General features: G+C 41.0%; 1 protein-coding gene across 4 annotated transcripts in view; it reads right to left on the bottom strand.

Moving 5' to 3' along the window:
• The window catches only part of NRAP (nebulin related anchoring protein), a 75,045-nt gene that overhangs the window by 44,397 nt on the left and 2,673 nt on the right, over positions 1-27,975 (bottom strand). For 3 of the 4 annotated variants that reach the window (XM_032177453.2, XM_032177474.2, XM_032177443.2), the window contains exons 4-16: positions 24,105-24,209; positions 20,655-20,759; positions 19,569-19,673; positions 18,472-18,576; positions 17,093-17,200; positions 16,700-16,804; positions 13,798-13,902; positions 12,692-12,808; positions 9,841-9,945; positions 8,270-8,377; positions 7,130-7,234; positions 1,057-1,155; positions 29-133 (exon numbers count right to left, since the gene is read on the bottom strand). In XM_032177453.2, the coding sequence (XP_032033344.1) occupies positions 29-133; positions 1,057-1,155; positions 7,130-7,234; positions 8,270-8,377; positions 9,841-9,945; positions 12,692-12,808; positions 13,798-13,902; positions 16,700-16,804; positions 17,093-17,200; positions 18,472-18,576; positions 19,569-19,673; positions 20,655-20,759; positions 24,105-24,209 (1,377 nt within the window). The remainder of the gene's footprint in view (positions 1-28; positions 134-1,056; positions 1,156-7,129; positions 7,235-8,269; positions 8,378-9,840; positions 9,946-12,691; positions 12,809-13,797; positions 13,903-16,699; positions 16,805-17,092; positions 17,201-18,471; positions 18,577-19,568; positions 19,674-20,654; positions 20,760-24,104; positions 24,210-27,975) is intronic. The other variant, XM_032177463.2, reaches the window with a different exon arrangement.

Raw genomic sequence — 27,975 nt, 5'->3', positions numbered from 1 at the left:
CTACCTTCTCCCCACATCACTCTCTTACCTCACTGAAGAGTTTGGCATTGGTTTTGGCCTTCACCAGCTGAGGAACATCCTGGGGCAATGTGTAATTCAACTTATTTTTCTCATAGTCAGCACGGTAATTCACCTGTTGGATTTAAAATAAATCTGTAGGGTTTTTATATGGGCAGAAAGAGAACTTTAGGGACCCATAGCTTTTTCCCCCTTAGACCCATAGCTGAGAAGAAGTTTCCAGAAAAGGCATTTTACAAGGCAGCCTGTACTTTTTGTGAATGTTTTAAATTAATGAACTGAAGGTGTCAAACGAAAAGTAAAGAAACTCAAAGGCGCACTCGAAGTTGTGAGTTTGCAAAAGAGTTCCCTATGACTGCTTCACCAACTCCCCTTACATGCACTTGAGAATATTGAACTTTTTAAAAAACATTTGCTGCAGTGCTGGATATCTTGTTATAGGCAGGGTAATTATTAAATGCCTGCCCACAATGACAAAAAGCCATCTTAAATCACACACACAAAAGACAGCCAATCAGACATGTGACTCCTGTTGGATGAATATGGCATCATCCGAGAAGCAGTCTTGACCAGAAATTAAACTTGAACTTTGGATGATTGATGATACTAAGAATTATTGTTAGATTTTTTATGTGATATGTTAAAATTGTATAAATATGTTTTTTCTTTTTTACCTTTTAGAGATTCATACTGAAATGTTTACAGATTACATTATACAATACCTGAAATTGGCTTCAAAATAATATGGAAGAGGAGAATTGGACAGGCATATAGATGAAGCAGGGTGGCCATGAGTTGATGGCTGTTGAAGATGGGTGACAGGTACATGGGGATTCATTATGCTATGCTCTCTACTTTTGCATGCATTCAAAATTTTCCATAATAAAAAGTTTAAAAGTAGTGGGGGTCATTTTCTGGCTGTAATAAGACATGTGTCACCATTTATGAAAGTCAAATCCTTGGAGGTCAGATGTCCAGAGGCCTCAAAGCAGCAATTCCAAGACCCCACATCCAGCTGGGCAGGGAATGGTTACTTACATGACTCAGCTGCTGGGCATTGATTTTGGCTTGAACGATCTGTGGAGTGTCAGTCACCGAGCTGTATTTCAACTTGTCGATGCTCTGCCTATAATTGGCCTAGGTAAAAACAGGCACAAAAAGATGTCATTTGCTCTTGTCGCGAAGATTTGCTAGCTCCCTTTACCAAGCCCAATAAAGTGGCAATTCTCACGTGACTACATAGAAAAAGAGTCCAATATTCCAACTGGATACTGACAGACACTCCAAGCCCACAGATAGAAAAACAGTACCTTGGAGAGTGAGACACCTAACAGGCAACTCATAAAAGAGGTGAACTAACAGGCCAGTGAACATAGAAAAAGATGCTCAGCCACACTATTAATGAGAGAAAGGCATACCAAAACCACAAAATACCCCTCCACACCACCTGAAGAGCCAAAGTTAAAACTGCTGGTAACACAAAGTGTTGGCAAAGGATGAGGACTTATGAAAACTCTCACAATGGTGCTAGCAGAAGTGCAGATTGGTACAACCACTTTGGAAAACAGTACGGCATTTGGGCACATACACATATCCTATGTCCCAACAATTTTGTGCCTAGGACTCATTCCCAATGAAAATATATGCCGGAGGTCATTTTATAAATAATTCAAGCCGTATATCCACACATAGTATACTTTCCTCTATACATCTTATACTTCACCAAAAAAGAGGTGTTAAAAAAGTAAAATGAAAGAGAAACAAAAAGTCCAACCAAGTTAAACATGCATCTTCAAGTGGGAGGCAATGGAGCATCAGCGACTCCTTGTATGTGGCCCTAACATGTCCCCACCCTGTACACCAGCCCCTGCCTGGCCCTCACCTCCACCTTGCCAGAGTCCCCAAGGAAATTGCCGTAAGCATAGCTCTTTCATAGGAGATGCAGGTTCAAAGGAGGAGGAGGCAGAATCCCCAGTGCAGCTGGATGCATTGACTGCCTGGTTCCCACCTCAAGACATCAAGGACTAGTGAATTTTCCCCTTTGAAAATACAAATTGCCCTTTCAAGTATTAAGAATTATTAGACATTTGCACACAAGAATATATGCATCCAATCATCTTATTTTTCTCCAAATACACCTGACCAAGATCCACTGCAGAGGGAATGGGAACTTGGGCAGAGAAGTAAAGGAACAGGTTTGAGGCTGGATAGTAGGCAATAAGGGGTGAGGCACTAAGGTGAGCTGAGTGAGAGCCCCAGAAACCTATGCAGGTAGAAGTAGAGCTAGGATAAAGAAAAGAGGGAGAGGTTGTGGGTAGCAGATAACCTCTTTCACAATTTATTTTGATTTATTTATTATTTTGAGACAGAGTCTCGCTATGTCACCTAGGTGGGAGTGCAGTGGCATGATCTCAGCTCACTGCAACCTCCTCCTCCTGGGTTCAGGTGATTCTCGTGCCTCAGCCTCCCTGGTAGCTGGAACTACAGGTGTGCGCCACTATGCCTGGCTAATTTTTGTATTTTTAATAGAGACAGGGTTTCCCCATGTTGGCTAGGCTGGTCTGGAACCCTTGGCCTCAAGGGATCCTCCCGCCTCAGCCTCCCAAAGTGCTGAGATTACAGGCGTAAGCCACCACACCTGGCCCTCTTTTAGAATTTAACCAAGGTTATCTGAAATCCAGGTAAAAGAGGAAGAAGGAAACTCATCCCTAACTGTGCTCTCCTTCCCTTATGTTCACCTGGGTCCTTTCATTCATCCACTTGCCCATCCATTTATTTCTTCAACAAACTGTCGTGGGGTTCCTACTCTGCAGAGTGAGCAAACTCAGACATTCCCTGCCCACATAGATATCTCAGATGGGTCCTCACTCCCAGGATCCCAAACGGACCCAGTGCCTCTGGACATCTGAAACTCTGGGCCCATCGGCTCCAGATTGGGCCTGTTTGCCAGCTGAGCTCCCCTGGCTTGGCTCAAAGTGACAGGATCACCATTGAACACCTCATTCACAGCCTTCATGTCTCTCTTTTCTTGCCCAAGGCCAACGGCCCCACCCAGAATCCCGTAAAGTGTGGCAACTTCTTCAGGCCTGGGTTTTGCCTAAGAACAACACCCCTTTTCTGCGTCACCACTATCTACTGCTATCTCTGCCTGGACCTCACCTATGGCCTTGGCCATCCTCCTCTGGCAGCTGGCTCTGCTCTCCCCAGGGGCCCACACCTTGGCCACTCTTGTACTGTTCTATCATATCCTGTCTGTCTAGACTACAGCCTGATGTCTTTGCTCTTCTGTCTTCCTCCTGTCTGCTGCTACTTCCTATGGCCACCTCCCTGAGATGACAGCCCACCTCAGGGAGTCTTTGCAGCCCAAAAGTCACAAATGTCTCTGGGAGCCAGATAGACCACTAGCTGGGTACAAGCCCAGTGCTTGGCCTTACTGTTGGGGAAGTAAGGAGTTGAGAGGACTATGGCAAAGGGAGGCAGCTGCTGCCCAGCTCTAGGAGATGGTTGTCATGCAACCGATAGGGTGTACAGAAGCCAGATTTTCCAGTTATTCCAAAGAAACCAGAAATCCATATTATGATGCAAAATCTTGCAATTTTTAAATGCTAACAAATAATTCAGTATTTTTAAAACCAGTGACCTGGGACAGGGGCAGTGGCTCATGCCTGTAATCCCAGCACTTTGGGAGGCCAAGGCAGGAGGATCACGAGGTAGGGAGTTCAAAACCAGCCTCACCACATGGTGAAACCCTGTCTCTACTAAAAATACAAAAATTAGCCAGGCGTGGTGGCTCGCGCCTGTAACCCGAGCTACTCAGGAGGCTGAGGCAGGAGAATCACTTGAACCTGGAAGGTGGAAGTTGCAGTGAGCCAAGATCATGCCACTGCACTCCAGCCTGGGTGACAGAGCAAGACTTCATCTCAAAAATAAAATAAAATAAAATAAAAATAATAAAAAAAAATCCAGTGACCCAAGAGAACTAGGTCTAATAGCCACTTTGGGCCCACTGGCTACTAACTTGTATACTGCATGACTTCCCTGAGTCTGGGTCTTGTACTCATTTCATTTTTGCCTGTCCTAACACCAGCTCATCATAATTATGACTAACACATGATACTTACTATGCACCCAGCACCATTCCAAGTACGTCACACATGTTAACTCATTTAATCCTTCCCACCACCCTATGTTTATGCACTGTTATTATCCCTACCTTACAATGTGGAAACTGAGGCACAGAGACCAAAAGTGGCTTGCTCCAGGTCATCCAGGCAGTATCAGAGCTATGATTCAAATCCCAGGAGTCTGCCTCGCAAGGTGGCTCTATACCTGTACTCTATAAACCTGGTTTGCCAAAGCTAGTGTGCTTAGAGCTATTACTTGTTATTTTACAGATGGGCAAGGGGTTCCCCTTAGCCAGAGTTAGCATTTTTTAGACAGGGAAATGCATTCCAGAAACAAACAAATGACTTACAAGTGAACTTCTAGAACAGGACCTAGAAATAACGAAGTGCTCCTGACAATGGGCCATGGAGTGTGTTGTTGGATTTGGAGATTTAAAAACATCATTAGGCTTGGCACGGTGCACTTTGGGAAGCTGAGGCAGGCGGATCACCTGAGGTCAGGAGTTTGAGACCAGCCTGACCAACATGGAGAAACCCCGTCTTTACCAAAAATACAAAATTAGCCGGGCGTGGTGGCGCATGCCTATAATCCCAGCTACTTGGGAGGCTGAGGCAGGAGAATTGAGGTTGCCGTGAGCTGAGATCGCACCATTGCACTCCAGCTTGGGCAACAAGAGTGAAACGCCATCTCAAAAAAAAAAAAAAAAAAAAAAAAATCATTTTGTGCTTTTTAGTTAATGATTCAAGGAGGAAAGTTTTTGCATGTTCTGAGTTTTGGACATGGGGTGTGTAGAGAAAATTAGGAAATATGAAGTCATTTCAATGTCAACTATTAATTAGATTAGAGTGCAGTGACTTCCTAATGCATTAATTCAGAAGGCAAAATTATCATCTCATAATAGAGTCTATTAGAATTCAGAATTATGCATGATAAAATGTCACAAGAACTGTATTTTTAAATGGCTATTCCTTCCTGATAATTCTGCATTACGTATATTACTGAGCACAATTACTTTACTCTGTGGGACACAATTAAGTCTCCATGATTAATCACATCTTTGCAACATCACAAATGCTTGGCCATTGCTTCAGTCTACATTTTGAAGGGTTTTTTTTTCCTTTTGCTAAAGATAGAGTCTCATTTTAATTCTATTAGTGTTTAGAAACTCTTTCTAAGGGGAATGCTCTCAAATTAAGAACCCATGCTTGCTTATTTAATTTCATGGCTATTTCACCACCTTTAAGATTACCAGACAGAGAGACCATAATTGTTCTTGTAAATGGATTCCCCAAGCTTCCTGATTACTAAAATCCCTACATTATGGGTGATAAACCCAAATTCACATCAGAACCAGGAAGGTAAGCTAAAGGAGGTACAGCAACAGAGAGCAGCCACCACCTAGTCCCAGCCAATTGCTGCCTTGCAGGAACTAGGGCAGAATGTCTCAGAGTTTTCAAGAAAAGGTGAGCATATTAGTTTTTGTCTAAAATCAGAACTTCCACATGTTGGTTCAATTAAAACAACAACAACAGCAACAAAACCCACTGTGTAGCCAAACAAAGCACTTCCATAGCGTGAATGTGGCTCATGGGCTGCCAGTTTAGAACCCACCTCTAAACTCAATTAATATTTCTAATTCATTCTGGTTTAAGTCGTATCAGACTTCCCAGGGTGGGCTTCCAGGTGCCTGGTTTGACTCAGAGTTTTATCTAGATAAATGTAGTAGCAAGTCATGTCATAATGGGAGTATATCTTGCATTCTTTGTGCTACTTATTAGGCATGATTTCTAGAATCCTACTGCAAAAGCACATATTCAAATTTTAATAAGGTGCCCTTGATCTGCAAGTTTCCCAGGTAATGTATATAGCCAAAAAAAAAATATGTAGCTTTGGTAGTGGTCAAGTTTAACTTTGTGAAATGAGTAAGTCAAGTCAATCCAACCAAACTTTCTGAGAAAAAGAGAAGCAAAGTTTAGGCCCCTGATAAATTCCTCTGCTTCCTACCTCCTGTTTTATTACACATTTGGAAAGCCCCTTTCATTCAATAAATATCATTTGCCAATGATTGTCCTTTGATGTGTGGGCACTGGGTTGGACACTGGAGATACCCAACTGGATCCTACTGCCCCAACTCTGAGCGAGAGAGAGAGAAATTCAGAGACTTGTCTACCAGTAGCAAAACCTCAATCAATTTCTAAAGTTGTACTGATCCCAAAGGAAAGTAAAGGAAAGTAGCACTTGACATTCATAAATATACGTTGAATTATTTGTTAAATTATTGATTGGAGATAACCTTCACTGGCAACCACAATACAACCTACTTCTAAGCCACCTTAAGTACTTTTTAAGCTAGTAGGTGACTTTTATCTTTTTCTTTGTACTTTTCCGTATTTTCTAAATTTTCTATAATAAACATGTAGTAAAATTCTTGCAATCAGGAAACAAGAAATTTAATTGATTGTACACATTTTGCTTGGAACAAGCCAAACCATAAATAAAATCGCTGCTGTAATAATTAAGGGACACATATACTTTTCCATGTGCTCCTGAGAAAAAATGGAGTCAATATTACCACTTCCTCTCAACTTGTATGTAGACATTTTATTTTACTTCCTGCAACTCAACATACCACATAACAAACCTTTTTTTAAAGAAAGAAAATAAGTCATCCTTGCTAAGGAACAAGCATTTGAAATGTGCCCAGCAGACAAAGCTCACTGAATTCTAAGAGGAAAAACTGAACCTCAGGCTATTTTTAAGACAAAACTAGAGTTGTCCCTAGTTCACATTGAAAATCTAAGGGTGTGCAAACATGCATAAATGAACTTCCTAGTGGAAAATGGAAAAGGATTTCCCTTTCCTCAATCCCTTCAACCTCCTATGAACTGTTGTATCATGTTTCTTTCCATCTTGCTACCTACAAATCACTCCTCGGGAAGGAAGTGACAAGTGATGAGGCAGAAAGAGCTGTTGGAAAAGAACTTACATCTTTCAAGGGGACCAGTTTCATTGTTGTTTGATAGGAAGGCGTGAGAGTGGCTGGGTAGTTGTAGTCGACAATATCATGTTTATAATCAGCTTTGTAGGCAACCTAAAACACGAAGAAAAGAATAAGAATGGAGAAATCAGTTTCTACTTTCGTTTGGCTTTGTTTGAATGCCATAAGAAATATTTTTAAATACCCAGAAACAAATGAATTCAGTTTCATCACCTTCAAGGAAAATTAAATTATGTTCACACTCTTGTCTTTAATGAATCTGAATTCCTCTTAATTAGTCCAAAATTAGTTAACTTCCATCTGTAGCATATTTACTTTACATTTCTTATTAATTATGAAGCTGCTTGTCATTTTTGTTGAAAAGAAGCATTTGCACATGGATAGGCAATGGAAGAGCTCCTTGGCTAACCCCAAGAAAATAGATGAAAGGTCAAGAGTCTTCAGAGTATTTAATTATTTTTCTAAAGATCAAATTGACATTCTTAAGCAGAGAAAATCCGACATTTGTATGTTTTAATAATGAAATCAGTTTCCTTTAAGTGTCCTTTACCTCCAAGGTTTACAATCTGGCATTTGTAAATCTATAAACTGGATTGACAAAGCCAAAGAGAGATTAATAGATTATATGCTACAGGGGAAAACAAGGACCTGATCTACCCTGTTATCCCACTACCCCGACCATTGCCAGAGCACAGTAGGTTTTCAATGAATACAATGATCAAAAAAATGAATGAAGGAACAAACCAGCTTACCAACCAACCAACTCCAAATAAATCACAAAAGCTTTGGAACCCTGGGGAATTTGGAATAAGAATCATAATTATTCATTTCTCTTTCTCTCTCAGAAATTGAAAGTGTTAACCACACTGGATTCATTATAATAGACTGAAGCACTCTTCAAATTAGAGAAAGCTAACATAAACAAATTGAAGCCTTTGAAAATTTTCAGGGATTTTGCCTAGCCTGGGTTGTATCCGCTAACATTTAGAAACTCTTTTGGGTCAGTCATTACACAGTCTTTAAAATAGAAGACAGATTTTTTTTTAAGAGGAATTTAAAAAGAATTGGCTGAATTCTTCATGCCCCGCCCCACTTCATCCCAACAGGCCCTGGCATAAAAGGACTCACGTTGCTTGCCAGGCTGCCAACTTTCATAGCATGCAGAGTGCGTCTGTCCATACAAACTCCTTCATAGTGGCCTCTCATGTGGTTCTGGTAGTTTTCTTTGTATTTATTCTACATGGAAACACAAAGTTTTCAACCAAAGCATTCCCTTCACAAGTAGTTGAAGATAAACTACTCATCTTAATGCGTTAAATCCAAAGCATAAATGATTAAATGTAACCCATTTAAATAGTCAATGTATCATGGAATAAAAAACAAGGCAAACTTTTTTTTAATAACGTAAATTTCAACCCAGCACAAGAAGTTGGAGTAAGACAGAAAGACAAGGAAACATGGGATCAGATGAGCATAGACAGCACAAAACGGACTTGACTTTCTGTGTTCATTTTTACATTTGAACATTTTACATTTAGTTTTAAATTTACCAGATTTTTCCAATGTGAAAATTTACCATGAGACGGTGGCAGGCACTGACTATGCGGGCGTCACATGCAAAGCCCCATGCTGAGGCTGGTACAAATCACTGCATGCCATTACCTCCATTTCTAAATATATGAAGGACAAAACCTGAGCTTTGCCAAATTCTGTGATGTAAAAATTGGTCACTAGTGCAACTATGTGAAATAATAATGTTATGTGCCAAATGCCACTTATCAAATAAAGAGAAGACCAAAACAGGATGACAAGAGGTCATAAATAGGAAATTTGGGGTATCAAAATCACCTAACCTGGGAGGCCATTGCATTTCTAGGTACTGCTAGTATTTAAACAGAATACTACTTATGACTATATATCAGACATGATTCTACTTATCTGAGTTAATCTCTATGAGGAGGAAGGAACTATTATCATCGTCATTTTAGAGTTGGGCAGAGTGGCTCAGGGAGCTTAAACAACTGCCCAAAATTGGCCACTTTGCTATTAATAACTGTGAAATCAGGTATGTTGGCTCTTAAACCACTATATTTATGCAAAATAAATTCCTCACTGCGCCTTACACAGTCCCTTGCAATTTTAAATTCTACTATTTTGTGCAACTAAGCAAAAGTAAAGCACACTATCTAGTATAGGTCTTTGATGTCCATGAGGATACATCTTCAGACCTGCTCTGAGACTCTCCAAATTTGCGAATGCCCCTCTAGTACATATTTGCTCATCTGTAAGATAGGGAAATAACATCTGGCTCTCCAGGTGACTCTGAGGGTGAAATGAGGTCATATTAACTCAGAAGCACAAAGTCACATTGAGAGGGGACGTCACATGCTCAGCCAGGCCCCCTCACCAGCATTCATCACTAGGAGCCGGGCACTGTGCTGCACACAAGGGAAGCAAGGGGACAGAGAGGACAGGTCCTGCCCAGAGGACTCACGGTCAAGATCGGGGATGCGACAGAATTGAACACTATGATGACAAATCCCAGCAGGCAACCTTAACCAAAACCCAGGCATTTATGCCTAAAAGGCCATGCTTCTCCGAGACACATAGATCCATTCCCACAGACTGTCCCTCTTAGGAGACCTAAAGACTAAGCTCACCAAAAGTGCCCAAACAAAAGCTTAGCGTTAACAACTCACATCACTGGTAAATTTTGAGATCTTGCTCACGTTCCTGAATTGAGGTGTTTCACAGTAGTTGATACTGTGACCTCTACTACTTTCCAGATCCTTCTTATACTCCACCTTGGAAATCAAAACACCAGACACACAATAGAACCAAATCTGAAGTCACTCTTGAAAATGTCCCAGGACTTGACTAAGATATTTTTAGAAAACTTTTAACCCAAGATTTTAACATATCAAGCATAGAATATGCTAAGTTAGCAGGACATATTTTCCTTTATAAAAACAAATCATAATAAATAGGAAATAACTGGTTTCATTCAGAAAATTAAAAGTATATAGTCGCTTTCAAGAACAAATACTATAAGATTTCATAACTCAAAAAAATGGAAAAACGGGTTTTACGACCCAGGTAGTTACTCTTGAGGGGAAATGTGTTAGGGGGATAAATCATATTTCCTATAACGGAAATGTCGTAGGAGGATGTCTGGTTATGTTCTGTTTCTTGATCTGATTGCTAGTCACACAGATGTGTCCCACTTAAGGAAATCCTTCCCACTATACATTTACGATGTATGCACATCTTTATAGGTATACTTCAATGCAAGTCAACGAGGAAAGTTACTTTACAAGCAGTATAATAAATGAGACCACTCAGATGCAGAGTGTCTTCTAATTTAAAATCAGTTGGCTATTTGAGCTCTCCTGGGTGCGTGGATGTGGGATGTGAGGCTACATTTATTAGACTCCAAGTCACCTCAGGTAATTAGCATGAGGCATTTAAGGCCAACTACCACTAATAGATGGCTGGTTTGTCTTACTGACTAAACATAAGGACGTAAAGAAATGGAAGGTTCCCTTGCAACCTCTTTACCAAAGGAAATACCCCTCAGTTTGTTATATCTTATAAAACTATATGGTGGGGGTATGTCTAATTCTATAAACACATTTTTATATTCATCCCCTCAGTTACAGTATGTTCATCTAGAAAAAGGCTAAAACAGGAGTTCAAGACCAGCCTGGCCAGCATGGTGAAACCCCGTCTCTACTAAAAACACAAAAAATTAGTTGGGCGTGGTGGTGGGCGCCTGTAATCCCAGCTACTCAGAAGGCTGAGGAAGGGGAATCGCTTGATGTGGGAGGCGGAGGTTGCAGTGAGCCAAGACTGCGCCATTGCACTCCAGCCTGGGCAACAAGAGTGAAACTCCCTCTCAAAAAAAAAAAAAGGCCAAAATGTTAACAGTGTTATTCCTGGGTGGTAGAACTGCACTCTGAGTCGTGTGGATCCAGTTCTGTCCCTGAAAGTCTCTACCACCCAGAACTAGACACTTCACTTTTCCAGGCATATGACAAAGTGATAGCCTAATGCTGGAAAAGATCCCATCTAGGTCTAGTGTTCTGTGAGTGAGAGCAAAGGCCAGCAAACTTTTTCTATAAATGACCGGACAGTAAATATTTTAGGTTTGGCAGGCTACATATTCTTTGTCAATTATTATACTCAACTCTGCCCTTGTAGCTCCAAAGCAGCCACAGATAATCCAAAAACAATGTGATGTGACTTATTTTAAAAAGCAGGCTGTGGGCTGGATTTGTCACTGAGGTTGTAGCGTGTTGACCTCTGGTCTAGAGCACCAGAATCATCTGGAACAGTTGTTTAAAATGCAGATTCCAAAGCCTCAGCAGCCATCTACCACTTCAAAGTATCTGAGGCTCCTGATGAGGCTTAGGAAAATATCACTGCTGGTGACTCAGAGCAGCCCCAAGTTAGAGGATCACGGGTTAACTAACAGTTTAGGGTAAAGGACCGGCTTTTAGAGGTTAGAGATGGAAAATATTTTTGGATATTTGCATATCTGTTTGTGAGTTGCAGATAACTTGTTATGTGAGTGCTTTGAATCGCCATAATTGTTCCCGTTGCCAGAGGCTGCCAAGTCAAATGCCTTCAGAGTCCAGATAAGAGATGCAAATGAGGGAAAATGCCGTGAAGAACACACTAGGGCGTGAGAAGGATATGAGGATCTAGAGGGGATATTTCCTTGCCAAACAGTCCTCACAATAAAAACATCTTAAACGGTGGGCAAGTCAAACAAAACACACCCCTCTGGCAGCCAGTGCAGCATGTAAGGTAAGGGAAATTCACATGGAATACACAGCTTCTCAGAACTCAGACTTCAATAATAAGAGAACGAGAGGGGTTTGACATTTGAAACATCTTTCAGATGTTTGATTTTTTTTTAAAGATGGATCCTCCAGTATTCTTTCTGGCAACTAGAAGCCTGTTGCCTGGCACTTTTGAATATTGGCAGCCCTGGAAGGATTTAAGAAGTAACTTTTGAACCACCAGAGAAAGATGTAATTGGTTTGATTCTAGGCTCTCTTGTAAATTGCATTTTACTGTATATCTGTTCTTGGAAACTGGTAATCAATGGGTAGAATAGGTGGTGTTACTTTTTTTTTTTTTTTTTTTTTTTTGAGATGGAGTTTCGCTTTATTTGCCCAGGCTGGAGAGTAATGGCACTATCTCGGCTCACCGCGATCTCTGCCTCCTGGGTTCAAGCAATTCTCCTGCCTCAGCTTCCTTAGTAGCTGGGATTACAGTCATGCGCCACCACGCCCAGCTAATTTTGTATTTTTAGTAGAGATGGGGTTTCTCCATGTTGGTCAGGCTGATCTTGAACTCCCCACCTCAGGTGATCCACCTGCCTCAGCCTCCCAAAGTGCTGGGATCACAGGCGTGAGCCACCGCATCCGGCCAGCCAGTGTCACACTTTTAACCAGAGCTTTTTATTATAGGGTCACCTCATTTACTGACTATAGGAGATAAAAGAGGTGATGCTCATGGGTGTGACTCTTCCCCCATACGCACCTCACTCACGAGTTTGTTTACGCTCTGAGCCCGTTTGAGAACCAAGTTGTCTTGAGCTGGAAGCGAGTGATAATGTGCAGCGCCTTTCATCTTATTGAAGTCCTGCCTGTATTTTATCTGAAAAAAAAAAAAAACACACATAGAACGGGGCTGGAGTTGATGTTTCCATGCTCTGGGAGAGGAATTACTCCAAAGCTATCCTGGACTTAATGTCAACACTTACTTAATACAATTTTCTGAAGGAAAAAAAAAATTCACATGGCCTTTTCTCTTCATTAAATCTATAAACTACTTTGTCCTTTTTTGTTGTTAAAATTTTCCTGGCCCTTTTCACACTTTTTACACTTTATACTCTAATGCTGTATGGAAAAAAAAGTCTTAAAATAATCATAACAAAAGTTGTCAGTCCAAACCCATTCTGCCCTTAGTTTAAACATCATTTCTCTGCTAATGAGGGGCAGAGTAATGTCTTTTAACTTCCTTCCTCAGGCAAGGATGGTGCTGTTATGGGTCAATGGGTAATAGGTGAATAGTTCTTTGGTAAAGGAAAGAAAAGAGAGTGAAGGAAAAGGAAAGAAAAAGAAAATGGCAAGGGGCATGAAATGAATGTTAGGTTCTGATGAGACCAAGTTCCAGTTGGCATGTTAAGATCTGCAGTGAGCATGTCACTTTTCCAAGTTTAATTATAGCCTGCCTTTCAAGGACTGCCAGCAGGCTAACATTCTGCCAATAAAAATCATTTCATCACCGGGTTACACCCAGTTTGATAATCATATGACTTATTTTAATCAGCTCTTCCCCTAAATTACTCAATTTCTAATTGAGCCATTTGGCAAACTCTCCTAACACCCCACTCTGGCTGGCCAGCCTCTGTACTTGCTTCAAATGGCCTCAAGCGAGCTATGCTGGTTGTCCACGTCCATCTCCTTGGAAGCAGACAAATGAGGCCAAAGCAGGCATCATAAATTTGGATGGGACTTGAGGGCTAACATTCTACTTTGGCTCAGCTATAATAAATGTACCTGCGTGTAGGTTTCAGTAAGCACAGCCTTCAAAGTCTCACTTCTCTGCCTCTGGCTCTGTGGTCACACCTACATGATACTTACGTCACTAGCAAGTTCGTGGGCTTTCTTGGCGTTCTGATATGCTGGAGTGATCATAGCCGGGAAGCTGCCCTTTCCCCTGTGCTCCTCATACTCCTCCGGGTAACCCTGCTGGATGCATCAAAAACTTCAGTGAGTAATGCTTCCCTCCCCAGATAGGCAGGGTTCAGCAATGGTCACTCATAGAGCCTATTCTCACAGAGTTGCATCCACCTTGGGTATTCCAGTGATATCCATGTGGTGGTTTAAACATTCCTTTCAAGATGGCAGACCCTGGAGTCAGGCCCACTTACTGGTGCCCAGCACATAGTCAGCACTAAATAATGGCAACTGATATCATGATCATCATCATTACTTCCACTGGATAAATCAGACACTCTACCACTCTCCCAGGCTCATGTGTTATGAAATATTCATTTTTTAACTGACAACCAGGGAAGTCCTTTGTCTTCCAGTAGGTCTCGAATACTACCTTACTCACACCCAGTGGCAGATCTATGAAGAGACCTCCCCTGGTGGTACTGTCTCCCCTAGTGGTACTGTCTCCCCCAGTGCTACTGCCTTCCCCAATGGTATGTGTCATGTAACCAGAAAAGGAGTATTATATAATGTTTGTAATACGGGAGGAAAAACTTCGAATTACCATAAGATTATCTGAAATGGGACTAAACGTATATTTCAGACTAAGGATTATAATCTTTGTCTCAATCCTTTCTTTTATCTTCCCCACACCATCCATCCACTCCCAGAAAGGAAAACCTTCTCTTTCATGACACTGTCATCACATGATGGATAACCCCTCCCTGGCAGCCAGGTGTACTTTAAGACCCAGCTTAGAGACAGTCTCCTCTTAGAAGTCCCTGAGTCCTCCTTCACCCCTGGACCTGCCCCAGGCAGAGTCCTCTGTGTTTTCACTGTACTTTTTGCATAAATCTGAAACAGCCCATATGGTGCCCCCATTAGGCTCACAACTCCATCTCTCTGTGGCCTCCTCCAAGCCAGGGGCCTGCCCAGCTCCAGCACCAGGGCTTGGACTGTGACATACACATTTTCTAAAATAAAATAGTTGGGTCAGATTAGAAAGTCCGGGCTCCCCGTTATCCAACAATGAAAACCATTTAGCCAGAGTTCTCCTTTTTGCCTGGCTGCCAGAAGTTTCCGGCCAAATGTAATAAGTAAAAAAAGGTTAAGTTTTTTTAAAAGGTTCTCAAATTCTTTGGTAACCTGCTCTATGGCTTTGCCCACTCTGCTCTATAGTTTTGTGTTTGTAACTTTATTTTAGTTTCTCTCTCTCTGTCTCTCTCTCTCTCTCTCTCTCTCTCTCTCTATATATATATATATATATACGTACGTATGTTGTAAGTGTTAATCTTTTTTCAAGACACCTAATCCTGTTGATTACATGGTATAATCCTTTTAACAAGTCGAGTTACTTGTTAAAAAGAAGAATGAATTGGTTGGCATTTAAGGCACTACAGATATTTATAGTTATCTGCCTGCTGGCTTCTCTCTCACTCCCTCCTCCTCATGCCCTGGCGAGTCATGCTAAATCACAACAGTGAAATGCCATGCTAGACTGAGTCCTCTCAACAGCTGCTGACGGTGCTATCAAACAACACCCACTTTGATTCTTGCATTTGTTATTTTCAGGACTGAAAACTTCAATCAAAGCGTCCTACTAATCAAGAACCAGCTATGATACTATGAAGTTACATTTCATCTGTACCTACAGACATGTCTAGGTACACATATGAAATGATACATGTGTCTTATAACTACTGGTAGATAGGATTGGCCAAATACAGGACAAAATAGTTTTTGCCAAATATAGAAGCCAGATATTTTTTTTAAGCTGAGTTTTAAAAGTTGTCCTGAGCTTTCCAAACAATATATTTAAAATACAAAACCAGTGAAAACATTTTTCACTGGTTTAAAGCACTAAAAGGCCACTTAATTAACTTAGAGAGTTTGACTAAATGGCCTTTTAAATTCAAAACCAAGCATTTTTGCTCTGGCAGACATTTTCAAAGGAGTCCCAACCGACCTTCACACACATCCTAAGACTCATATGAGCATATGCCTAACTATGGCAATGTGTTTTTCTAAAAAAGAGAAACAAATTCATTGTGGTTTTCTAAATCATATATGTTGTAGAGAGTCTACTTACTGACAAATAATTCAAACAACTGTCCAATTATGAATAAAAATCACTTAAACCCATGGAATGTATTCTTCCAATACACACACTTGCTCTTCCAATGTTCTTTACTTGCAGCTGTGAACAATAATGCTTCCTTTCTACCCTACAACACCTGGCTAGTACCAGAAAAGACAGAGGGATGTGCAAATAATAATTAGCTTGTGATTGTCATCTTAATCTTTTTTTACTCCCTGTCAAGATGTAGTTCATCTGAGAAGTGAAATTGGAAAAAGCGTTTGCATTCTCTGGCATACTGATTTATATACCAACCTAGATAAAAAAAAAAATTCACTTTCTAAGAAAATGAGCCCCACTACTCAGTGAAATGCTCAATATTTTTCAAGATGCATTTTGATCTCTATGTTGCTTATGATAGAGACCAGCTAAACTTAGCCAATCTTAGTCCTAGGGACTGTTCTTCAATGGATAGATAAGAATGCTTTCTTCTTGGCCAAGCCACCATATTGGTATAAGTCATTTATTAACTTAAAAATGAAAGTGCCTCAATCTGTTTTCCTAAGTGGGTCAAGTTGAGCCCTGTGCAATTGTTTGTCCACTACTTTCTATCCTGGAAAATCTACCTTTCATAAATAAGGTAAAGATAAACCACAGACCCACCCCTGATTAAATGGTCATAGCTGTGTCACAGCCTAGAAGGGGCCAAACATGGAAAAGAGCAGGTCAGGAGATCATTTTATCACATACCTGGCCATATTGGTCTGCACATTCCCTTGTCAAGGTGCCCTCAGCTCCAATGGCTGGACCAGCCATTCCCCTCATTTCTTTTTGATATTGTTGATGGTACCTCACCTGTTTGAAGGCAAAGGACAAACTCGGTGAATTTGACTCCCATGCACAGGAGCCAAAAGTGAATGTCTTAATGGAATGTTCTTTTTCTGCTTGGATCTAGGGAGTAGGTATGTCTCAGACATAAAAGTGCCAGGTCGTTGTCATTGGTAAAATTGACTTAAAACTATGAAGGAAAACTACTCCCTGGCTTAAGGGTAAATGCAGAAGTCGACAGGAAGTTGGACTCCCGAGACCCAGGTTCACATTCCTCTTTCTCCCTAACATGACCACATTGTCAAGGACGCTTACATCACTTGCCAGCTCATTGGCTCTTTTGGCTATCTGATAAGCGGGTGTGATCATCGCAGGGAAACTGCCTTTCCCTCTTTGTTGTTCATAGTCCTCTGTGTATCTCACCTGAAATGAAAGAAAATGTGAATCACGTGCCCCAATTCCACTGTTTATCAGATGATCTTAGTGAGATGCTCTGCTAAGGGTTCCATGACATCCTGCCCATCTCCTGTCATAGCTCATATGGCATATAATAGGCTTACAGTTTGATGGGCCATGTGCATCTTATTCACCTTCTTATTCCCAATACCCAGCACAGTGCCTGGCACATGGAGACACCCAATGTGGAGTTCAACACAAGCTTGCTAAGCACCTGGTGCAGGCCAGGCACTGGGCCTAGGCAGAGTAATAAGTCTTCAGCCCTCAAGGAGTTGTCAGCCATGTTTGGGAGACACAAGAGTCTTCCCAACCCCAGATCAAGGCTAAGGCAAGAGGAAACCATGTATTAAGCAGAAGCTGGATTTGTGCTTCAATGTCCCATTCAGAACAACACTAAGTTCTTGATCTTATTATGCTATGGAACATTTGGATTATGTAAAGGCAAGTGGTAAAAGTTGTTTAGAAATTATGTTCTCTAATTTGTAGTAGCAAGAGAGATTTCTCTCAGATTACTCAGCTATATCCAATTTGGTACTAATCCAATCTAAAGTTTTCACTTTAAAGAAGTGTTTTTGCCAGGTCTCTGCTAACTGACTTATCAAACCCAACCATCCTTGACCTCAGGAATTTCTTCTTGTTACCCATGCAGGGCTAGAATATCTTATACATTCTCCCTCCCTCCACCTCCAAGCAAGGAAAGAATGAGGGATCTTAAGTGCAAACCACTACATCTTGGCCTCCCTCATTTCTCTCTCTTTTTTATTAATTTAATTTAATTTAATTTTAAGCTCCAGAATACATGTGCAGGATGTGCAGGTTTGTTACATAGGTAAATGTGTGCCATGGTGGTTTGCTGTACGTATCAGCCCATCACCTAGGTATTAAGCCCAGCATGCATTAGCTATTTATCCTGATGCTCTCCCTCCCCCTCAGCTCCCCACTGTGGGCCCCAGTGTGTGTTGCTCCCCTCCCTGTGTCCATGTGTTCTCATTGCTCAGCTCCCACTTATAAGTGAGAACATGGGGTGTTTGGTTTTCTGTTCCTGTATCAGTCTGCTGAGGATAATGGCCTCCAGCTCCATCCATGTCCCAGCAAAGGACATGATCTTGTTCCTTTTTATCATTCTATTATAAAGATACATGCACATGTATGTTCATTGCAGCACTATTCACAACAGCAAAGATGAGGAATCAACCCAAATGCCCATCAGTGATGGACTGGCCTCCCTCCTTTCTTACATCACTTTGAAGCTGTGCCCCAGCCTTGCTCCGTAGCAGCTCAGGAGTATCCGCCACCGTGGAGAACCTGGAGATGCGTTCATCGTGCCCTCTCTTATACGCCACCTGATGAGAAGACAGTAGAGTCAAGGGCGCACCCACCTCACAGCCTCTGCAATGACCTCTCCCTGTGGCTCTCCTAAAGCTGCACCATCAGGCTACACTCGATGCAAACCTGTGGCAAGTCTTCTGTGGCTTGTTTCACAGGCTCCTCCTCAAAAAGCATCCATGCCAATGTGCTAAGTCCAGGAGTGTGCCAGGGACTGCCACACTCCAACAAATATTAACTTGCTTAATCTCCATAATAATCACATTTGGCAGGACTAATGTTGTCCTCACTTTACAAATGAGAAGCCAAGGAAGAGAGAAATTAAACAATTTGTCCACGGTCACACAGCACTAAGGGATAGAGCCAGGATTCAAATTTCAGCATTCTGGCTCCAAAATCTGAGCTTTTAACAAATAAACTTTGCTACTCTTCCAGTGAACCTGACATCCAGTTAAAAATTAGTGTCTTCGGCTGGATGTGGTGGCTCATGCGAGTAATCCCAGCACTTCGGGAGGCCATGGTGGGTGGATCACAAGGTCAAGAGATTGAGACCATCCTGGCCAACATGGTGAAACCCCATCTCTACTAAAAATACAAAAATTAGCTGGATGTGGTGGCACGCGCCTGTAGTCCAGCTACTCAGGAGGCTGAGGCAGGAGAATCACTTGAACCCAGGAGGTGGAGGTTGCAGTGAGTCGAGAATAAAAATAAAAATAAAATAAAAATAAAAAATAATAATGTCTTCAGTGCTAAAGCAAACTCAAGAAATCATGTGGTCCAGACTTTGGGTGAACTACACAGTCTTCTCTGTATTTTATGGACATGGTCCAATCACTGCACAGAGAATACTTGATGGGGAAAAGGTAAGAACACAGTTTTCTCTGTAATATGACACTAGTGATACCTACTTCCCCAAAGCACTCTCTTACTGTTTTTTCCCTAAATCATGGGGGTTCATTAATGACAAAAATTAGCATAATCAATGGTGAAAAAGCACCTAGACACTCACTTGGCTAGCCAGCTGGTTGGCTTTCTTGGCCCTTTGATAAGCAGGTGTGATCATGGCTGGAAAGCTCCCCTTGCCCCTGGGTTGCTCATAGTCTTCTGTATATTCCTGTTGGTCAGAACCAATGTCAGAATGAGAACTGAGATGATATTGAATGACAGCTAAGAAAACTGCAATAAAACCAATGAAACTAGATTCATAAAGTTCTTGGGAAATATTTCAATCATCTGTAATAAATTTAAAAATGGTTTATAATTAGCCATTTGAATAAAACCATCAGCACTGAAGAACTCATATTTCCCACGTCAAAGGGGCTCCTCTTGAATGTTCATATCAAAATATGGGGACCTGGCACAACTCAAGGGCTGCCCTTTGACTCTAAGGCCTGTAGGTAACACAGCCATTAATTAATACATGGGTGACTTTCCTGTAACTCGTCTGCTAGCAAGAGTCCTACAGTATTGGAAGTAAAATGTCTCTTATTCTTTCCTTCTGACTTTTTTAATATCTCTGATGATTAGTTTTCTTGATGAGACTTATCACCTTAGCATTTGTGTTTCTAGCATTTTCTTTCCATTTTCTAAAGGAAAAGTCATAGGACTAACAGTGTTTTCCAAAGTAGATTCTTCAAAAGGTAAGTGAACCTAGAGGTAACCAGGAGGGACCTAGTTACCTGGAGCGTAACCTGTGAAAATGGTTGAGGATTTCCACAATCCGGGCTAAAACTGTCTTCCCTATGTGAAAGCCTGCTAAAGTCTCTTACAATTCTGGAGGTCAGTACTTTAAAATGGGCCATCAGGGATGGTTCCTTCTGGAGTTTCTAGAACATAATCTGTTTCTCTGCCTTTTCCAGCTTCCAGAGGCCCCCACATTTCTAGTTCCTGCCCTACATGGATTTGGCCTCTGCTTCTGTCACCACATCACCTTTCCTCTGACTCTGACCCTCCTGGTTCCAGGGATTAGGACATGGGTATCTTTGGGGATGATAGCATCATTCTGTCTACCACAATTGTAAAAGCCAAGGAACAGTCAAACTCATTGCTAAGTAATTGCTAAACCAATTCCTAAAGCAATTTCTAGGGTGCTTACCTCACCAAGAGACTTTCGAGCCTCAACCATCCTTACAATTTCGGGGTCTGGCAGAGCTCCTGGGCACCAAGCATTCCCTTCCCCATATCCAGTCCAATAGGCTCTCTACAAAGGAAGCACATGAAGGGATACAAACACATGCCCCAGATTCCCAGCAACATTTACATGCATTGCCAAAAGAAGATATTCTTAAACATTATAAACTCCTATTGGTAAATCCTGGGTCTCAGCTAACTGAAATGTTCATTTATTTCAGGCTAGAAAATGACCTAAGATTCTAAATAATTGAACTTTCTGAGAGCCACTTATGTCACAGGAAAATTTTGAATGTAACAACGTTTTCTTGCATACCATTGCATCAGGATTGGGCGAGGAGGAGGGGAAATCACTGTGGACAGGTAATCTGAGATTAATCAACATTATTCAGACAAATGTCAAAAACCTACTACCTGTTATGTACTTGACAACTGACAATGGAAATAAAAGCAAAAAAAAAAAAAAAGGAAAGGCAAAGTTTCTCTTTTAAGATACTCACAACCTACCACATTGTGAGATAAAACTAACATGAAACAAATAGCAATTAGAAAAAAGATATGTGTTTAAGTGTATTGTCTGAGTGATAAGTACAATAAGAATCTTTAAAAAGCAGTCTGTAAGAGATGGGTCCCATTTGGGGCAGGAAGATAGAATTTGAGCTGTACTTCCAGGGCTGAGGGCAGTTAGCAGAGGCCAAGGGGGAAAGAATGGCATCCACTCTAGAAGATCAGTTCCATGAAGGCAGGGATTTTCATGTTTGGTTCACTAATGCATCCTAAAAGCTTGGAACAGGGTGTAGCAACTCATAGACTCAATAATTATTTGTTGAATAAATTCCAGGAATGTAGGCTGCCATGAATAAAAGCATGAAGGCAGTGATGGGCTCAGCAATTAGGACCATGAGGAGCTGGGTTTGATTGGACCCAAGGGAAAGAGATGGGGAGCCAGGTGGGCTGGAGGGGGACAAGTTGGACAGGTTGGGTAGAGCTAGCCTTTGGAGATCCAGAAAGACAGATTATTCATATGTGAAATTACACTCAACCTGACTAGCAATCAGGGACATCTAAATTGAAACAAGATGCAGATTGTCCAAACACTTATCTGACAATACCAAGTGCTGGTTAGAATGTTGGGAAACAGGCATTCTCACACACTGCCTTTGGGAGTATAAAATGTATAGCTATTTTAGAATGCAATTTGAGCCTCCATTAAAATTTAAAAGGGACATACCCTTTGACTTAGCAACTCTGTTTTTTCATTATCTAGTCTAGAAAAACACTCACTTGTGTACAAAAGAGGTCTTGAACAAGAGTGTCCCTAGCAACTTTGCAATAGCAAAAAAATTTTGGAATAATCCTGTCTATCAATAGGATAGTATGGTATTGTACATCCATTTTTTTTTTTTCCCCTTGAGACAGAGTCTTGCTCTGTCACCTAGGATGGAGTGCAGTGGCACTATCTCGGCTCACTGCAACCTCCACCTCCTGGGTTCAAGCAATTCTCCTGCCTCAGCCTCCCGAGTAGCTGGGATTACAGGCACGTGCCACCATGCCTGGCTAATTTTTGTATTTTTAGTAGAGATGGGCCACATTGGCCAGGTTAGTCTCAAACTCCTGACCTCAGGTGATCCACCCACCTTGGCCTCCCAAAGTGCTGGGATTACAGGCGTGAGCTATGGCACCCGGCCTTGTACATCCATTCTTAATGGTGCACCTATGATACACCCGTTCACGATAGCTTAAAAGGGTGCTGATGTAGAAATATTTCCAAGATATTTGTTGAGTGAAAAATACACACTTTACAACAATGCATATTGTTTCATGAAAAAAGTATACATTTTAATAGAAATATACTGTAAACCAAAAATAAAATTCTAAGCCCACTAACTATCTGAACAGGCTCCTCCTCTCAGCCAAGGACATTTGAAAGTTAACCTGCAAAACTGGTTCAGGCCATGATGGGAAGGGGGAGGTCGGACATGTCTCATTATACCTGCCTCCCTTTTGGAATTCGGGAAAAGCCTACCGACCAGTATTAGCACCAACACATATTTTAAGTCTGATAAGAAATATTTACAATCTATTCTCTCTGAAACCTGCTACTTGGAGGCTTCATCTGCATGATAAAACTTTGGTCTCCACAACCCCTTATTGTAACCCAGACATTTCTTTCTATTGATTTCAGGTCTTTAGTTAATAACTCAACCAACTGCCAATCAGAAAACTTTAAATCTACCTATAACCTGAAAGCCCCCACTTCGAGTTGTCCTGCCTTTCCAGATGGAACCAATGTACACCTCACATGTACTGATTGATGTCTCATGTCTCCCTAAAATGTATAAAAGCAAGCTGTACTCTGACCACCTCTGGCACAGGTTATCAGGACCTCCTGAGGCTGTGTCGTGGGCGTGTCCTTAACCTTGGCAAAATAAACTTTCTAAATGGATTGAGACCTGTCTCAGATACTTTTGGGTTTATATAACATATATACATATATAATTTTCAATAACAAATAATAGTAGCTGATATTTATTGTACCTACCACTGTTCTAAGGTCTTTTGATCACCACAATATCATTATGTTAGGAAGTGTTTGAAGTTCACCTTACAGATGAGAAAGTTGAAGTAAAGAATGGTTAAATAACTCATTCAAGATCCTTCAATAAATGGTAGTAAGCATGTCCAAATGTAAATTCTAGAAAGATGGATATAGATAGTTTTATTTGCAAATCTATAGAGAAAAGTCTGGAAGGATGCTACCCACGAGATTGATGAAAGCGGGTACTTCTACAAAGAAAACTGGAATTGGAGGTGGTGGATAAAGGGTTAGCTTTGTACTGTTTGGATTTCTTTTTTATAATAAGAATAATGCAAATTCTTATGTGTATATTATGTGTGTAAATAAAATAAACGGTTAAGGAATTCTGAAATGATGAGTCTGTCAACAGACAGGGGAGGTGGGAAGAGTAAGTCAGGGACACCTAGGAAGCTGGGAGCCTCCTGATCCATGTGAGCACAACAGGCTGGAGAGAGGCCAGCCTAGAGGAGGGAAAGCAGCCACCTTGGGAGGCCTTGTAAAGGTCCAGGCAGGAAATGATGTAGATCAGAACAGGGAGAGTGGAGAGAGAAAAGGGTGGAGCTGAGTGAAGTGTCAGAGAAAGAAAGGGTAGCCTTGGTTTCAAACCTGGGTGATAGAAATACAGTGGTTGAAAGGAGAAGACAATGAACCTGGTCTGGGGCAGATAGAGTTCAGGTGATGTTAGGACATGCTGATTGAGGTCTTCCATAGACAGTTGGAATTACAAACTGGATGAAAGGAAACCTACTTGGTTTTCTCTAGAAGTAATAATAATAATACATTCAATTGACATAGTATGTCACTCTTTTTCCAACCCAGTTATCACTTTTCTCTCACCTCATTTGCCAGTGGCTGCCTGTTAGGTGCACCTTCCTTATCCTTGGATTTCATGTCCCAATGAAAAACTGATTTAAATTGTTCACCATCTTCTTGGTCATGGATCTGCACAAGGAAGATGTTGTCAGTAACGTTTCCATCAGAAAAGAGAGAAAAAAATAGACAAACAATTCCTAACTAAAATTGGGGGATTTTGCTAAGTCTCAACTGCAGAGCATCTTCACTGTGCTACAAGGCACACTGTGCTGTCAGTCTCCCTGTGGTTTCATCTGCACCACAAACCAGGTGGCACATATAGAGCACCTGCTGTGTGCGAAGCTCTTTGAAGCAGTGCGATTAAAGCGACTGAGATAAAGTCTTTATAAACGTATCACACAATACAAATTAGAGTAACCTCAGGAAACACTGGGCATTAGAGTAGTGGTTCTTAATTTTAGTCGTGTAACCATCACCCAGGGAGCTTGTTAAAATGCTGGTTCCTCAATTTTATGAAGGTATTCTTCTTATGCCTCACAATTTTACCTTTAACATCCTGATTTATAATACACCTTGAGTTAATTTTTATGTATAGATAAGGGTCAAGGTTCATTTTTTTCTATATAAATACCCAATTACTACAGTACTGTTTATTGAAAGCTCATTCTTGCTATGTTAAATTGCAGTGATGCCTTGCTCGGTAAGTCAAGTGACCATATACGTGCAGCCCTATTTCTGGCCCGTGTTGGGGTCCGCTAGTCTATTTCTCTCTTCTTGTGCCAATTCTATGCTGAGTTAATAGAGTAAGTCTGCTTTTATAGAGTAAGTCTTGAAATCTGGTGAGTCCTTCAATTTTGTTCTTCAAGATTTCTTGGCTATTTTAGAAGCTTTGTGTTTTTATATTCGTTTCAGAATCAGTCTGTCCATTTCCACAAAAAAACACCAGGATTTTGAATGGGACTGCCTTGAATGTATAGATTAATTGGGGGGAAACTGACCTCTCGGTAACATCTTCATAACCTTGAGATAGACAAAGATTTCTTAAATGTAAAAAGGACTAATTATAAAAGAAAAAACATCAGAAAGTCTTAGGTCCAAACTAAGATATCAAAATTTGTTAGGTAGGAAGTGAGGCCCAGAAATTGGCCATTTTGGCCGGGCACAGTACCTCACGCCTGCACTCTCAGCACTTTGGGAGGCTGAGGCAGGCGGATCACTTAAGGTCAGGAGTTCGAGACAAGCCTGGCCAACACAGTGAAACCCCATCTCTACTAAAAATAGAAAAAATTAGCTGAGCATGGTGGCGCACGCCTGTAGTCCCAACTACTCAGGAGGCTGAGATATGAGAATCACTTGAACCCAGGAGTCGGAGGTTGCAGTGAGTCGACATCATGCCACTGCACTCCAGCCTGGGCAACAGAGTGAGACCCTGTCTCAAAAAGAAAGAAAGAAAGAAAGAAATCTGAAATTTTTACAAGCTGAAGTTTAAATTCTTAATTTTAAACATAATGAGAAAACAAGCTCAGAGGAAAGTTTAAACCCAAAGAATTCTTGTTCCCTATCAAGGGCACGTTCTGACGTTGACTTTCCAGGGTTCCTACTGCTTAAGGCTACTTGATGTGTATATTTTTAAAATATACATTGAGAGATCTTTACATGCTTTTTCCTTGTATTTTTAAGAAACAATTAAATGAACATTACATAAACTTAAAGTGGGCTTTGTTTGTTTGTTTGTTTTTTGTTTTTACCTACCAATAATACCGCCAATATTTTGGGCCAGTTAATTATTTGTTGCGGAGGACTGCCTCGAGCATGGCAAGATGTTTAACAGCATCCCAGGTCTCCATCCACCAGATGCAATAATACCCCATTAACACCAGTCACAACAATCAGTATGTCCCCAGACATTAACAAATGTCCCCCGGGTAGGGGTTGGGGGGAACTGCCCTCCTTGAGAACAATGTACTTTAGGAATCAGAAACACATGACCAAAATAGATATTCTGTCCACTTCTAGAAAGTTATATTTGCTGTCCTCCTTCCCCAGTGCAAATCTACCACTGGGGAGGGTTTGCCTCCCTCAGGGACCTTTCGTGAGATTCATGATTACGCCAAGGAAATAGAAAGAGGAAAAAATGCCATAAATCTTACCAGTGGGGTAAGGAAGCATGAAGGGCTAAATTTCGTTCTCCGAATAGACGAAAACCCTAGATGTTTTATTTTTCTAAAAATTCCATTCACACCTACCAAACAGGAAATTCTGTCTTTGCAAGTATTTATTTATTTTTCAAAGGGTGACATTTAGGAAACAAAAACCTACAAATCTGCTTTGAATGCCAGCTTAAAATCTTTACTTTTCTCCTTCATCACCATCACTGAAAAATCTCTTTCCTTTTTTGATTTTAGCACTTTCACAATGAATTTGTTTTTTATTCAATTGTCAAAGTCTCTCAGAGATCACAAGGAGGTGAAAAGGTAATTCATAACACACCCTAGGGCAGTTGTAAGAGCTGGGCCCTGTAAGGGATATGGTTGTCTATTTTACTTTGTCCCTGGTGGGCAAGGAGAAAGTGATCTCAGTAGACAACGCACACACATACACACACACACACACACACACACACACACACCATATACACATACAGACATACATACGTACATAAACACCATACACACATATATACACTCACTGTATAAACATATATACATACCACATATGCATATACATATCCCACATGCATGTACATATACATGCATATGCATAAGTACATACACACCAAATACATGCACACAATACACATGAACATGTGCACACACATACACATGCACACACGTCACATACACACATATAGATGCGTGTGCACACACATTCACACCTACATACACACATATACACACTCCCCAGATGCACACACACATATATATACACACATATACACTGTCACATAGACACAAACAAATACACACACGCAGGCCTCCTGGGAAGCTCACATCACTGTCTGTGGCTGGAAATAGAACCAGCAACAATCCTAGCCTTGCTCCAGGTTGAGCCTGTCATACACAGTTAAAATAATGTGAGTCCACTCCCATCTCAAAAAAAGGAAAATAGTGTGTGACCTGTTGTGTGATTATAAGGTGGAGACATGCCCGCTGCGGCCCAGTTAGAGGAAAAATACAGACATTGTGGAACTTTCTGTAGACAGTGTAATAAATGCATACAGCATTCTGAAGTAAAGTACATCTCGTCATGTTTTATCTGTCAAATCCTCACTACACAACTGCAGAAACATGGATATTTGAAAACATGAACAAGTGCTTTTTGTCTTCTGGAGAGTTTGCCACCCTCTGGGTGAAAGAGAGCTACTAATAAATATCCTAAAGTTAAACAGATCTGGATTTGTGCCCAACCAGCTGGGTAAACTAGGCAGGTTACTCAACCTCTCTGAGCTTCAGTTTCCTCAACTATAACATGAGAATATTACAGAAGGTTCTTGTCAACACCACATGAGATAATATAAAGTACTTAGCAGAGTATTTAGCACTCTGTTTAAGTAAGAGCTAGATTCAATACTTATTGTAATTTAACGTAGCTGTCCTCAGACACCAAGAGATGAAAACAAAGTCCTAAAAGAATTAGGCTTCTTAGTAACCTAGGATTGCTTGTGAATTCTTAAGACTTGTGAATCCCTAGGAAGCAATGATGTCTGAGCAACAACTCAAGCCTCCATTTCCTCACCGTAAAATGGGATAATAGTAGTATCAACTTCATTGGGTTGCGATATATGTTAAATGAACTAAGTGCTTCTACAGTAAATGCTATATATGCTTGTTAAATAAAAGAAATAATAAACTCACAAATAGTTCAAAGCACTTAGTGAAAATAAGGTATCTTGGCA

The sequence above is a fragment of the Hylobates moloch genome, unplaced genomic scaffold (assembly GCF_009828535.3).
Source record: "Hylobates moloch isolate HMO894 unplaced genomic scaffold, HMol_V3 SCAFFOLD_3, whole genome shotgun sequence".
Classification (NCBI taxonomy): domain Eukaryota; kingdom Metazoa; phylum Chordata; class Mammalia; order Primates; family Hylobatidae; genus Hylobates; species Hylobates moloch.
Note: the sequence above shows the minus strand (reverse complement) of the source record. Positions and strands in the feature narration are given on the sequence as shown.